General features: G+C 31.1%; 1 protein-coding gene across 1 annotated transcript in view; it reads left to right on the top strand.

Annotated features, from left to right (window-relative positions):
* Positions 1-15,395, top strand: part of LOC129913798 (cation-independent mannose-6-phosphate receptor) — a 49,311-nt gene that overhangs the window by 7,324 nt on the left and 26,592 nt on the right. The window contains exons 9-13 of the mRNA XM_055992661.1: positions 3,756-4,243; positions 4,455-4,565; positions 11,538-11,684; positions 12,007-12,189; positions 12,683-12,806. Of these exons, the coding sequence (XP_055848636.1) occupies positions 3,756-4,243; positions 4,455-4,565; positions 11,538-11,684; positions 12,007-12,189; positions 12,683-12,806 (1,053 nt within the window). The remainder of the gene's footprint in view (positions 1-3,755; positions 4,244-4,454; positions 4,566-11,537; positions 11,685-12,006; positions 12,190-12,682; positions 12,807-15,395) is intronic.

Genomic DNA, 15,395 nt, shown 5'->3' with positions numbered 1-15,395 from the left:
TTATTCCGAAATAAAGAAATTAATAAAAAGAATCTAAATATGTAGGTATGTATTTTTCTTACTCCTTTCAAAAACGTTTAATGCATAATATACAAGTACATATTTAGGTAATTACTGATTTTCAAACAAATTGATTTTCATCAAAAATTAAATTTATTAAAATCGTGAACTTGAGAACGTAATTAAAAGATTTACTTCAATATTTCTGAAAAATAAAACAACAATTTCGGGTTCTGTTAGTCCGATTTTCATAAAAAAAAACTTTTTAACCGCCCTAGTGTTAATGGTGAATATCTAAAAATTAGTGTTTTCTAAAGCATCCTTACCTTATAAAGGTGGTATAGTTATCAGAGTGTCTCAGAAGTCATAACCTTTTTTTTGTAAATGCTCTGACGTGTAGAAATGTTTCCATACTTTGTTTGTAGCCTTATTCCAACTAACCATCTATGCCAACATATCAAATCTCTTTGAATTGATTTCATCAGAGGCCATATAACAAGCACATGAGCAAATCAAATAGTTGATATCCATAACAACATTTGACCATAGAGAACTCAACTGGTCCCGAGTTCAAACATTTTTCTGCATAAGCCAATCATGATACCTACTACAGTGCAGATTCCCTTCACATAACTTCCTCAGCATTTTCCTTTTCTGCATAAAATGTAATATAATACTCAACTCATATTCCTTTCAAAATATCGGGCATTTTATACGATTTACCATTTCAGAAAATGGAAGCAAAAATACAAAAAAAAAAAAAAAATGCGATTGATTGCACAAAATTGCTAACTTATTGGCTTTTCCACATTTCGATGGTTATTGCATTCGATAGCTCTACATTTTATGTTGCGAGACTGAGGGATGTTATAACGAATGATTTTTTCCACTACTGACTGTCTATATGTCTGGTAGAAACCAAACCAGCAGAGATTCTCATTCTCGACTCCCTAACATGAATGCGGGAGAAAAAATCAAAATCTTTTTTTTGAAAGCAAACACACATTTCATTTAATATCATTGCACATAACTTGGATTGAAAATCCCATAAATATTTTGGTTTGGGATGTGAAATTGTTGAAACGTGTTAAGAATTCGCAATCTCTAAAATAAAAATATATTATATAAGAACGAGAAAAAAACATCACAAGGATACACATTCTAACAAGTGTATAATGCAAACGTCCTTTTTTTTTTTTCCTGTGGTACAAATGTTTCCATCTATCTGTATCCCACCCCGCCTCTATGCCCAAGCCCATGTGGAGATAAACGAATTCGTTGTCGATTAACCTAAATTGGGATTAAATTTTTAGAAAACCAATTTTTCCCTCCAGTAAATGTATGTATCGTATGTAGGTTGTTAGGTACTCCTGCATCATTCCACTCAAAACATGTCCTCCCCATTCTCACTATGTGGGGGGATCGAAAATCCGAAAAAAAATATATATTCAATCGGAAAATATACATTTGTATGGTATTCATTTAAAAAAAAAAGTAGATACCATCGTTCTAACCCTGTTTTGTGGTGGTTTTGCAGATTTCTCACGATTTTCCAATTGGTGGGTGGGGAGCAAAAAAAAAAATGTCATCATCAAATGGGTTGAGTGGACACAATTTTGTTGATGTTGCAGAATGGATTGAAATTGCCAATATGTTTTATTAAAAAAGAGAAAAAGTGATTGAATGCGTTAACTACCTTTGCGGCTCAATGAACTGTAAAATGGTTATTATGAATATATGGCTTTGTGATTTTAGTTTTTGACCATTTATACCTACATATAGAAATATAATTTTTGGAGTGTCTTTTTGTATTGCTGATGGTTAAAATGGTGCAGTGGATGTTGTACTTGTTTGGTTAAATGAAAAGGTATGGGTCCGAATCCGAACTCCTCTCTAGGTAGCTTTCTTTTAATTATTTCCCTCTGGATTTAACAGCATGCCACCCGAGGTATGAAAAAAAAATATTTTTATGTTCACAATTAAATTATATTTCTATTCCTTTTAAGTAGTCCGGTTGCAGTAGTATTTTGAAATAGTTAAGGTCTATTTAGATTTTGATTGCAAAACGTTGGTGTACTGTAAGACTAGTTCCAAAGCCGGTTTTGGAGGCCAAAAGTTGAAAAAATTAAGGATTAATGGTAAATAAATGTAGGAAAATCGATTGGAACGCAGCAGATGGTGTGGAACATAAGATATGATATGACTGGGGCAAGACCGCCCATGGGCGAAATTGGGAGCTCGGGTAGCTTAAAAAAAGTGAAAAAAGAAGTTCACCGTTAAATCTTCCAACAAGATAAGCGAAATGCACCAAATAATACTGTAAGTGATGATTCTAAGGAAGATTATTTTGCAGACTGTATTTGTACCTTCTACATGCAACTGTTTTCTAGATTAGATTGGATTAAGTAGATTGGCTTAAGTAGTACCAAAATGTGTACCAAAAGGTACCACAAAGCTTGTTCTGGAGTGAGAACTAATGAAAATATAGCATAATTATGTTATTATTGCAAATAGACTGCATTTAAAATAAAAAAAACGGTTTTTTTTACTAAGAAAATTTGATAGGCAAACCGCTTATATTATGGGAAAAAATCTAATACAATTGGGAACAATTAAGTATTTTGTTGGGTACCCTTTAGTCTTAATAACTTATTTTAGTTATTTCGGTTTTATTCTTCAAATACTACTCAAACTAAAAAAAAAAATCAAACCAAAAAGAAAATTTCTATTTTTGTTATTTATTTGAAATTCTTAAAATACAAATCCACGAAAAAAATGCAGAGTATTAATTTTCCACGTGAAACGAATTTCGATAAAACTCACATTTTAGCAGCAAGAAATTTTTTGGGTTAAATTTCTCAAATTTATCTCTCATGAGAGCTATTTTGAAGTAATTTGGGTTAAAAATTTGAACATTCGTTTGTATTGACCTAATATGTTACTTAAGTTACATTGCGATAAGTCATCAATTCATGACTTATCGCAATAACCCAACTATTATATCGCACCCTCAGTGCAAAAGAGCGATAAGTCAAAAAATGACATTTTTGAGATAATGATGAGGAAATGTTGATTTTTAAATTATATTTCTTTTGAAGGGCTTGTTGTTAACGTAAACGAAAAATTCGAAGGATTATGACTGTTTTTATCCAATTCCTACTATATTAAAAGTCAAACTCTTTCCTAATTTAAACAATTTAAAAAAAATAAATTTATTAAAACTACAAAATAAACATAATGGTTCTTATAATAGAGCTTTGACATTATGGAAATTGCTGTCCCATGGAAAGTTATAGGGGAAAGTTTAGAGTCAGTATGTATTTTGCAGAAGCGTTTTCTCGAAATGAACTTTTTTGAGTTCTCGCTCTTTTGCACTGAGGGTGCGAATCTTGATTTAATTCAATATTTTTATCGTTGATATATTGTACTTCTTAAAAGATCCAGAAATCAAGCGTATCGAATTCTTTAAAAACTCTGACTTAAGTAATACAGAAGACAAAAATTAACTTGATATTTTATAGAAAAGCTTTATTACAAAATAAATACCAAATAAAATGAAAAAACTTCTCTTTAATTAAAATATCTGCCGAAGGTAGCTAGGTATACTTAAAAACGAAAAATAAAACACATTCACTGCAAACGTTGGAATAAATCATCTCATACTTGTTCCTTGCCAATACAGCCAATTACGTTCCTGATTCTTTTATATATTTGTTTTGTATGCCTTTTCTGTTTTTTTCATTTCATTCAAACAGGTGCCTGCGAGAGCATCAATGGCCAATCAACATCACTCGGCAATACCAATTCGAATTTGCGTTTCAATCAAACTGGCTCACCGTATTTACTCTACGAAACTGGTGCACCATGTCAACCAAAGACAAAAGACAAAACAGCGACCACAACATTTTGGTCAACGAAAATTGAATTTGTCTGTGCAACCGATGGTGGTGGTGATGGTGCAGGGCAGGGTGCTACGGCAGCATCATCATCATCATCGAGTGGACCGAAAATAATTGAAAATTCCAATTGTCAACTACTGATTCACTATCAGACGAAATTGGCATGTCAAAATCAGATTACATGCAAAACTAGGGGCTACGGATCAGCAACTTCCGTGATGGACGGGTATGCAAGTTCCGTTGGACATGACATGGACCTGACACCCCTTATAAGTACAACAGATAACTACGAGGCAGAAGTCAGTTCGTCCATTTCTCAATCGGAAGTCGGCAAATCAATGAAGGTACGTATAATACGAATACAGTCCTTCCTAGATCTGTACGAATATATCGTACGTGACGTATTTGTAGTTGGATTGAATAAATTTCTGATGATGTACTCAAACTCATACATCGTATAGAAAAAAATGACGAACATTTTTGACATTTTATCAATCCGTTAGGTTTGCATTGTTTTATGTATGTTTGAATGTATTGTTTTTGTTTTATTTTCAGTTCTATTTGAATGTATGCAGACCACTGGTGTCGAAATATGGCTTAGGATGTCCTGGTGGTTCAGCTGCTTGCATGGCCGTTATGGGACCGTCAACACCAGAAGATGAACAAGTAAGTAAACAAATTTTGGGTTTTCGTTTATAACTTGATAGAAATATCAAACGGTGGTTTAAAATTGTACTATATTATTGAATTAGAATCCTAGATAAAAGTTGGGAGATGCATTGTTCAATAGAACAAAATATCTTGTCTTTCAACGAAATTGCTAAGTATAAACATGTTAGTTTTTTTTTAGTTTTTTTTTTTTGTAATTTCAATTTTTAAATTGTTTTGAGCGTAACTTTAAAATATAGGTTATAAGAAAGCATTGAGTGGAGAAGAAAGTTCAAGGTTTTGGAAAATAATTGTGTCTATCCAACTGAAAAATTGCAGAAATACGAATTCAAACGATTCTATTGAAAAAAGTTTGGCTAAACCGAGTTTTTAGAAAATCTAAAGTCTTGTTTTTCGGGCTTGTTGTCTCCAAAAAAAAAGCTTTACAAAAAAATTATAGTGCATCTACTGATATGTTAAGAATGTATAAGAAAGAACTGCGAGACCCACTCTTTTTCTTAAAGTATACATATGTATGCATGTATTTACATTTTACAGTGGTGGAAAGTTAATTAGATAAACCCTCTTTGTTTAAAAAAATGTTAGTTATTTCTTAATATGAATATACAAAATATTAGAAAAAAATTTGCTAATACGATTGATGACATAATTCTTGTAAGATATTAAGATAAAAATGTTAGAATTTATCCAAAAACTATAAGTGGTCCAAAATAAAGTTCTATCTTGTGTGGAAATATATAGAAACTGTGAGGAAATATGGAGAAGGTTTTGCGTTCAATACTAAAAGTTATATGTAATATTTTTTACTTGCGATATAGGTACTATAGGGCAAGTTTAGGATTCGTAAAAAAAATCGAACTCGAGATAACAATTTTACATGATATTACGATGATGGAGAATGCCAAAAAAGTGGGTCCGGCAATTCTGTCTGTCTGTCTGTCTGTCTGTCTGTCTGTCCGTCTGTCTCTATCTGGAGCTGCAGCCTAAACGAGTGAAGTGATTTTCTTCAAACTTGGTAGTTAGCAGTTTTTGGTGATTCCCTAGAGGGGAAATTGAATTTTTTTTTTTATGACCAAAACTAACGGTACCTGCCATATAACGGAAATAGAAAAGTTAATTTTTTTCAAAAACGGCTCTAACGATTTTGATTAAAATTTTTGTGTGTAATACTACACATAAGGGCCAACTTTTTAAATAAAAAAAATATTTTTTGTACCGTTATTAACGGTACCTGTCATAGAACGGTTTTTTTCGTTTCTGAATATCTCGTACAAAATTAACCCGATTTAAATGAAAATTTTTATACAAAAGTGTGTAAGTAAAGATAATATTAAAATTTTAGAAAATTTTCAAAAAACGCATTTTTGGTTTTTTAAAAAATATTTCAAAATTTTTTTTTGAAAAATCAATTTTTTGAAAACGGATCAATGAAAAATTTTGAAATTTAGTTTTTATGTGTAAATTAATTATTTCTTCAAAATGGCATACCAACTTTTTTTTTGAAAAATGTTAAAAAAATTTTATATATAAAAAATTATTTTATTTAAAAACGGCTCCTACAATTTTCAAAATTTTTTTTCTAAAAATACCTTTTTATACGAGAAATAAAATGGCATATTTGTTTTTTTTTTTAAGATATTTTAAAACGGAGTTTTATTAATTATAAAAACAGATTTAATTTTTTTATACTACTTATGAAATTTCTTCAAAATATCGAATTTTAAATTTCTTGAATAAAAAGCTTTAACATTATAGTTACTTTAAGCATAAGAGCAAGTACGTGCGACCCCAGTCGTGCAATTTATTCTAGTATAAATAAGTTAAAAAAAAGTACTGCTTTTCAATGTTTGATTTTATCGTCCGAAGTAGAAATAACAGGAGTAATCTTTTATAGGTAGACACTTTTACCAAAAATCTTCTGTGTCCCAAAAAGATGGTGTTATAATGTTCGGAAAAAAAAAATACAAAAAAAGCTTTAAGAATTCCAAGCAGACCAATCCCTTATATTTTTGAATAAAGAAGAATTTAAGTTTGCAATGCTTGGACTTGGTGGCTTAATTTAACTCGATCCTTAATAAAACAACGAATTGGTCAGAAAGTTCGAAATTTTAAAATTTTTGGCAAATTGATCCTAAATCACCTTGTATTCAACGTGATATTGATCTCATACGATTTTTTTGATAACCTTTTTACTCAAGTTTTTATTTTCCATAAATAAACCGTTACCTTGTTATTAGGTGAAATTCTCATTCAATGCAACTTTAGCTTAAGGCATGACAAAAAAACATCAGCTTTCATAAAAATCAATGCCAAAACAATATATGACAACACTAGAACTTTTTCATCATTTTTGGGGAAAATTGTAACAAATAATATTATGTACCTTTTCAATTTCGACAAATTGAAGAAAGGAATGTTTTGAAACACAAAATGTTCTCATTATTTATGTAAATCTCAAACGATAAGAAATTTTATTGACTTTAAGACAAATTGAGGAAAAGATTGTTTTAAAACACAAAATGTTCCCATAATAAAGCTAAAGCGATAAGAAATTTTATTGACTTTAAGATGTCACTTTATCATTTTTATATAAGAAATAGCCTTTGAAAGCTACAATTATAAAAAATTGAAGATTTTTGACATTGAAGATTTTTTTTTAAATATTGTTCGACACTGGAAATCAAAAACTTAGAGCGGAATTCAGAGTCGTCACTCAAGTAAAATTTTTTCTCAAGTGAATATTGACTCTTGAGTTTGGCCACTTCAGCTATTGGTTACGTAAAGAAAACGTAGCCGTTTTTTTTAATTTTAGCTTGTCAATAGCAACTGAGAAAATCCTGACCTATATACTTGACCAAAGACTGGGGAAATTCTTGTCAGACTTTAGCTTGAGAAATTTTTTTTACTTGAGTAACGACTACGACTCTGAATTCCGCCCTAAAGTTCAACAACTTTGTCAAAAATCAAAACAACTGAATTGAGGTCCAATTTTTTTTTTCATATTCACAAATTTGAATATTAATATTTTTATCGTGCTATAAAATTGCATCTTTTTGTTCTTTTTTTTATGAGCTACGTCAATGCTGCAACTCTAACGATGGATCTGATGGTGGCCACGTGTGAAACACGGTCTTGAAATTATGCATACACTCTACGCTCCTTTACTCATGCAACCTGCTCCCCCGTATTCATATTCATTTTCTTTCTTGTTTTGTGATTGGTGTGGGGGTGAAGGGTATTGAAAAGTTGCAGCAGATTTTGATTTCATAAAACATTCACGTACGAGTGTATATTTTATGAGCTACACCCTTACCATATATATAGCCACAATCTGTGTCTGTACTTAAGCTGCTTCAAATATATACATCCAAAGCCACTGCGGCTACATAAAATCTCTTCCTCGAGTATCTGCTGTGTGAAATCGTAAAAATCGCTTACCAAAGTGCATCTCGCAGGAAATGAATGAATTTTACATGCATTTAGAGCAGCAACATCAGCAGCGGTTCCAACTTAAATTGTGGCAATCCCTGAGTTGAAAGTGCATACAGCCGCGCCAAAAAGGTCTTACAGGGTTGTGTGCGGTGTAAGTGATGGTATTTGCCAACACACATATATTGGAGATTTCAGATACACAGAATCTTCGGCATTTTCAATGCAATGTGGTGTGAGCTGAATCATCAATGAGCTCCCCAAAAATATACTAGCTTATAGATGGAAGGGCTTGGAAGAGATTACTGCCGTCATCATCATCATTCTCGTGAATGAAGTGTAAAATGCGTTCAATAGTAATTTGCTATTCAGGTACGTTTATATTTTATATAGCCAACGACTTTAAATTGGAGTTTGAAGATGCATTTTGTATATAGTTCTTATTGCCAGGTTAAAATGTAGAGCAATTGTTTGTGGGTTGCAATTGGGTGGAGAGGAATATTTTATCGATTTTATTGAATTTGCATTTGGCTCTAAAAGTTCCATTTATGCGTCATGGTATTGTATTATGTTCGAAATTGGGGTGAAATAGCTTCGATCAAAAAACTTCTCACAACTTCAAAAGTTAGGGGTTCATAAGAAATAAAGAAAAGTCATCATCTCAACGAAATCCCTCAAAATGTGTGGGTAGACACCTAACTGTGAGTTTTTTTCCCACACTTTTCGTTTAAGGTTTGCTTCTAGACATGGAGCTGTATTTAGCCTCATTTTCTTAAATAGCGATTTAATCAACTTAAATGAAAATAAAACATCGAATTTTCAAAAAAAAAAAAAAAATAGAAAAAATATTAAATCAATTTCATAAAATAAAACAATGTTCGCAATAAAAATGATAAATTAAACTCAATCGAATAAAACACAATGAACATTATACGTAATCTCACAACTTCATGAGATTTTCAACATTTTTTTAATTAAATTCGCATATAATGAAGTGCTTTAAGATTTATACCTCGGAATCAAGGGAAAATCAATGAATCTTTATATAAACTTTTTAAATGTATTTTTAATAGGTAGTGTGTATTTAGAAAAATGTTAAAGTTTTTTTCCGCTCTTAATTTTTAACAATTTGTATGTATAATTATTATTTTTCGGGTTTTTTCTTTATTTATATCAGTTTAAAGTTTAATTTAGAAAGGAAAACTGTTTCAAATTTGATCTTGGGTATCAAAAGACTGCAGAAGGGACAAAATGGGACAACAGCAGCTGTTGGGTGTTGTTAACGCAGGCCTAGTACGGTGACCATCCGTCCCGGCTTACCCGGGACTGTCCCGTATTTCTACAGCTTGCCCCGGGTTTTTATTTAAGAAACCCGTATTTGCACATTCTCTGATTTTTGTATTCAATATTTTAAATACTTTGACGGAAGACAAGAAAACAGTGGTTGGAAATTAAAATTATTCTAATTCTTCGGATAAAGCATAAGGCCTAGTACGCTGCTGAATCAAAACGAAAATTTTTCTAAGTCTTCAAAGTCAAAAAACTTTTCCTGCAAGAAAAATTGCCTGGACAAATAAATGGGAGTGACAAACGATTGAAAAATCTCCATATATAGCACAGGTGACACGTAAGAATTTCGTTACCTAAGCTGCGTATTGTGCAACGAAAAGCAACATTTTGTGCTGGTTTTGTATGAAAATTTTCGTTTCACCTCTAGACTTGCCTTTAGTTTTTTTTAAATGTTCGTCAATTATTTAGTTCCAGCTTCTGTTTGTCAGGTTGCTACTCCAGGTAAAATGTTTTCGAATAAAGAACAACATATGGAAGAGTAAAGAACCCAGATAAAATTCAAAACTTTTAAGGACATGTTAAAAGGATCATACAATTTCAAAATCATTTAAAATAGAATTAAAATGTTAGCTCTCCCGATTTCGATTAAAAAATATTTTTTTAGAAGTTTGTTATTAACAGACATTATTATAAAACCATTTTCTTGATTTCTGATTTCGTAAACGACTTGAATGACTTTAAAAAAAACGGTCCCATAAAAATAAGGAAAAATAAGGAAAACATTTAAAAAAATTTAATTGTTTTTTTTTTTTGAAAAATAAAAATTTTAAAAACGATCCAACGAATTTTTTATCTGTCCCGGGTTTCGCTTCCAGAAATATGGTCACCGTACCTATAAGCAGAACTATAACACTAGTTTTCAATTATATTTTTTTTGTCGAGATTAAATAACTATACTTTTCAAAAGACTTTCGGTGTGTTAGAAAGTTAAAAAAAACTTTGTTTACTACTTTTGAAGTTAGCTATGTGAAAAAAAATTGTTTAAACATAAAACGTTTTGGTTTCTAAATCGTTCTTTGAAACAGATTATTATTTATAAAAAAAAAACAGCTCAATTAAAAGGTTTACCACTGCAGATTGTCAAAATTTTGAATTTTTATGAATAAAATTGATTGATATCCATGAATTCATCAAAAACATGATATACCTACTGCGTTTTAAAAGTTTTTGGTGTTTTAGTTGTTTTTTTTTTTAACAAGCTAGTAGACCTAGAAGATATTTAAATATCAAAACCAAAAATCAGAACTTATAGCTAAGAATACGAACTGTATTCTGTAAATCTCATATTTCTATCTCATTTCAAACATTGTGAAATCATAGCTTTAAATATGGTTTTATTTTGCTTTTAAGCTGTTTTTTAAACAGGAGTTAGAGAAAGAAGATATGTGAATAACAAAACGAAATTTTCAGGATTTCAACGATTAGAACGAAGAATATTGTAAATTTCTTGTTGCTTCTTGAAGTCTAACATAGTAAATTATAGCATTAAATAGGAGTTTATTTTGCCTTATTAGCGTTTATCGGGTTTTTTTTTATACAACCGGTAAACCTAGAAGATATACAAACACTACAACTTTTATCTCAGAACTAATAGTTGAAGATTAGAACTAAATTCACTGTAAGTTTTATATTTCTATCTTTAGTCAAACCGTGAGAAATCATAGCATACAAATGGGTCTCTTTCCAAAAACTAAATAATAGGTAAATTTAATATTTTTTAAGTATCAGCCACGTTAAGCTTTAAAATGTCGTTTTTAACAAAAAGATATCCCAAATAGAAAAGTTTTCAAAATTACATTTTTTAAAAGTTCAAATTTGAATAGCGGGGAAGCGACACAACTTAAAATTAAATCACCATAGATTTACTTCCTTACACTCCTTGAAAGCATCCTCACAATATTTGAGCAAAATCTAACATGAGACAGCAATTCCGATTGGACGTTTTCATATAAAAGACTAAGCGGTAGAGTAAATTGTGGTTAAAAACTGTTGTAATCAAAAGCGGTCAATTTTTATTTAACTTCGTTATTTGAGCTTTTAGATTCATTGACTTTCCCTGGATTCCTAGATTTTACAAATTTTATGCCTTACGACACTCCACTAATAGCAGGTCAAAAGTTTCTCAATTATTTAAAAAATATATTTCCAAAGTTTTATATATTAACCTTCAATGCCTAAATTTATTTTCAGAGTCTGGGTTACCCTGATGTTTCACTCACTCGGATTAATGAAACAAGTGCTGAATTAAAATATCTTCATGGAAGCCCCTGTCCGAAAGATAAATCAATTCAATTGTCATCGATTGTCCAGTTCACTTGTGATATCCGTGCAGGCAAGGTAAGTTTTCAAAATCAAAAACCAATCCTAAAAATACAAATTAAATAATGCAAAATACACAAGCCCCAAATTATGTATAATAAAAAAAAAATTATAAAACAAACACTGATAGGTAACTGAAACATTTTCCAAATTAGGGTCAACATTGTACACAATCTCCAATTTATCTGTCTCTCCACTCTCTTCATCTATTTACAGTTATTGGTTTTCTAAGTTAAAAATACCACAATAAACCAATCCCAAAAAATATGTATTCAAATTTCAAATTTGTCATCAAATATTTATTAATCAATAAATTTGGCTTGTGTTTATTTTTTGACAGGGAACTCCGGTCCTGACATCCATAATCAACGATTGCCATTACCAATTTATTTGGCCAACCAACGTGATTTGTCCGGCGCATTTGTGCGAGTTTGATGTCGACACTTGCCAAATTATTAATGAGCAACTAAACGAACGATATAGCATGCGGAATGCCAGCTTTACGGATAAAGGCAAAATTAAGGTAAGCCTAATTGCTAAACAGTTGGAGCCATTTTCATATAAAATCACAACCCCCCCACAAAAGCTACACAACTTTACATTTGGAAAAAGGAAAAAAAAAATTAACGGTCGATGGTTTGATGGAATGAAAGGCGACAAGGGATAGATATCAAATGCTAATCATTTCAACATAGCTCCCTCTCTCTCTCTCTCTCCATCGTCCCTCTCTTTTATATAAACATAGATCGAAGGTTTTTTAGGTTGCACATAGTACAGCTAAAAGAGCAAATTGCACATGTTTCAGCAATTTGCTGCTGCTGTTGCTGCAATATTGCGGCGTTAGAAACTATTATCCTTGATTCTACAACCATCACAGTAACCACAAAATCCCAATAATACATTCCATTTCCAACCCATCTGCCATTTATTACTTAGGCTTTTAGCCAACAAAAGTTCAAATTCAAATTGCCGATGAGCCTTGTGTATATGCATAATCCCTCTCTCTTTATTTGTAGATTCCAGGGGCAACGGAATTCAACATTGATGTCTGTGGTGATGACCACCGCAAAGCGTTAACTGATTATTCACAGAGCACAGTCAAAGTGTTCTTTAACGCCCCAGGACCATGTCTGGTAGATGGTAAGTGTATTAATATTTATGAATGTGAAAGTTAAAAATAAAAAATAGATTTGGCGTGGATTAGGATGTCTTTGGTGAGGCTTACAATATCTATGAATGGACAATTAGATTTAAAGAATAATGAGAATAAGTGTTAAAAATATTGATAGGTGTTAATAAAACTTAACCTTTCAGAGCCGTTTGCTAAATCGAAACTTAAGTATTTAAGTTCTACATAAATCCTTATGTGACAGTTTACGCAGAGGAAAAAGTAGAGAATAAGAGTTAATGTTCAACATAAATTATTCTTTAAGTTTCGATTCAGCAAATGGCCTTCAATTGCTAAAATAGCTTTAATACTTCAATTGTTGAAATACAAAAATAAATCATAAATTCAAAATTTGTTTTGTATCTACTGTTTTTTGTATCGAAAAAAAATGTTACGCATACGCCATAGTGACCCGCAAATCTTTCAATTTTTCACTTGAACGATCTCCATAGAAAAATTAAAACAATCTTGTTTGTAAGTAGGCAGGTATAAATTTGTACTAATAATCATCACTAATAATCGTCATACAAATTATGACAATATGGTGCGCGGAATAATAGTCTACGAACCCACAGCAAATTTCGGATAACGAATTTAAAAGTCTGGTAGCTTTTCAATTTTTCTTTGGAGGTCATTCAAGTGACAAATCGAAAGATTTGCGGGTCACTGTGGCGTATGCGTAACATTTTTTATGAATACTCACATTTTCGTTATAACATTTGCTGTGGGCCCTCGGTCTATTCAAGGCCAGTTTTACCCTTTTGGGGTCCCTGGGCACTTTTCAAAGGGGCCCCTGTATGATTGTATAAAAATGTTAGGTTGTGTAATGAACGAATATACAGAAAATATCACATAACTTTGAACTAATATTTATTCTTTTAATTTTTTTAAATAAATAATATTTTTTTAATTTATTAAAAAGATAAATAATTATTGCAGCATTTAAAAAATATATATAAACAATGTAAAAATAAAATCAAAAAAATAAATATTTCATATAAAAATTCAAAAAATAGTCAAAATTTTAATAACCTAAAATTAAATACATAAGTTATTCTGAATGTAATTAACCCTCTACTGCATGAATTAATATTAGCGGACGAAAAAATTAAAAAATGCTTTACATGGGTTTTCGGGTTGTTTCAAAACGGTTTTCATTAAAAAAATTTGTTTAAATTAATTTGTTTAAAAAATTTGTTTATAAGCCAAATTTGGCTTCGTATGCATTAAGGGGTAAGAAATCTTACAAATTTTATTTATTCAGATTATGTACAAAATACAATTAAAAACATCAAAAGATAAATATTTATCATTTAAAAACAAAATAAAGTAAAAAAAAATACATTGTATTACAAAAGGTTACGAATTAATTCAAATTTGGCTCATTTTAAGACATGGAACCGAGAAAAGCAATTTGTTTTCATCCGTTTCAAACATTTCTTCTGGTTCACATTCTTTCCACTGTCGAAGTTAGTCTTGCTCCAACATTTTCACCCACTCCCAGATCTTACAAAAACTATAAAGTAATAAAATTATTGAAAAATATTATTGGTGAGCCCCCCTCCCCCTAAAATTTTAAAGGTTACGCCGCTGGAAATGGGGTTAACATGAGAAAAATGTCTCTAAAGGCGAAGGGGCTCCATTTCTGAAGCAAAACATAACTTCCAAGCAAAATAACAATGTAAAGAAACAAAATTTTCCAACAAAAAAATTTAAAAAATTGTGTAGATTTACAACCCCTTAATGCATACGAAGCCAAATATGGCTTCCGTACTTTTTGCCCTCCCAAGACCAGGCCAATAATTTTTTTTCAACAAAAATTGGTTCATAGCATACACAATTAGACAATCGATCAAAAATAAATTTTTAATTCCACTTTACTTTCCAAACAAACGCAGTAATTAACACTTAAAGTATGAATATATTCTACATTTTCGATTTCAATGCACACGACTGATCGACTCCCCTGTGATCATAAAATACACCTTTATTTTGTGTCGGACACACGAAAAAACTATCTCTATGGGTTCTCAGAAACTTAAAGAAGAGGATTGTATTTAATCTTTACCATTTTTTTGTGACAGAGAAGAGAAAAGTGCATACAAACAGACAAAACCATATTTGGCTTCGTATGCAGTAGAGCAGGCATGTCAAACTTGCGGCCCGCGGGCCGCATGCGGCCCACATCGTATATTTGTGCGGCCCAAGCTTAATTTAGGTACAACTTGCATTTTCAATTTTTGTTTAAAAAATAAAATTTAAATGTATCTTATGAGCACGAACAAACCGGGGAATCCAATAAAATTGTTTTTAATTTCTCCATTTCAACACGATGTTCACTGCAGAGATTTTAACTTTTTGCGATCTATGTTGCGATGGAGAATTTCCAGCTTATATGAGTTCTTGATGGGTGAAAAGGTAAACAAACATTTTTTGTATTGAAAACAAGCTTTTTTTTGCTGTGTTTAGTATTGGAGTTAAGTTTGACCATATGGGAAAGTAGTGAAAAAGTTCCATACGATTTGTTTCATCCTAAGTGAATTTTCGGGAATAAGCTCTAT

Source organism: Episyrphus balteatus, chromosome 3 (assembly GCF_945859705.1).
Source record: "Episyrphus balteatus chromosome 3, idEpiBalt1.1, whole genome shotgun sequence".
Lineage (NCBI taxonomy): Eukaryota > Metazoa > Arthropoda > Insecta > Diptera > Syrphidae > Episyrphus > Episyrphus balteatus.
The sequence above is the reverse complement of the archived record's forward strand: the minus strand, read 5'-3'. Positions and strand labels throughout refer to the sequence as shown.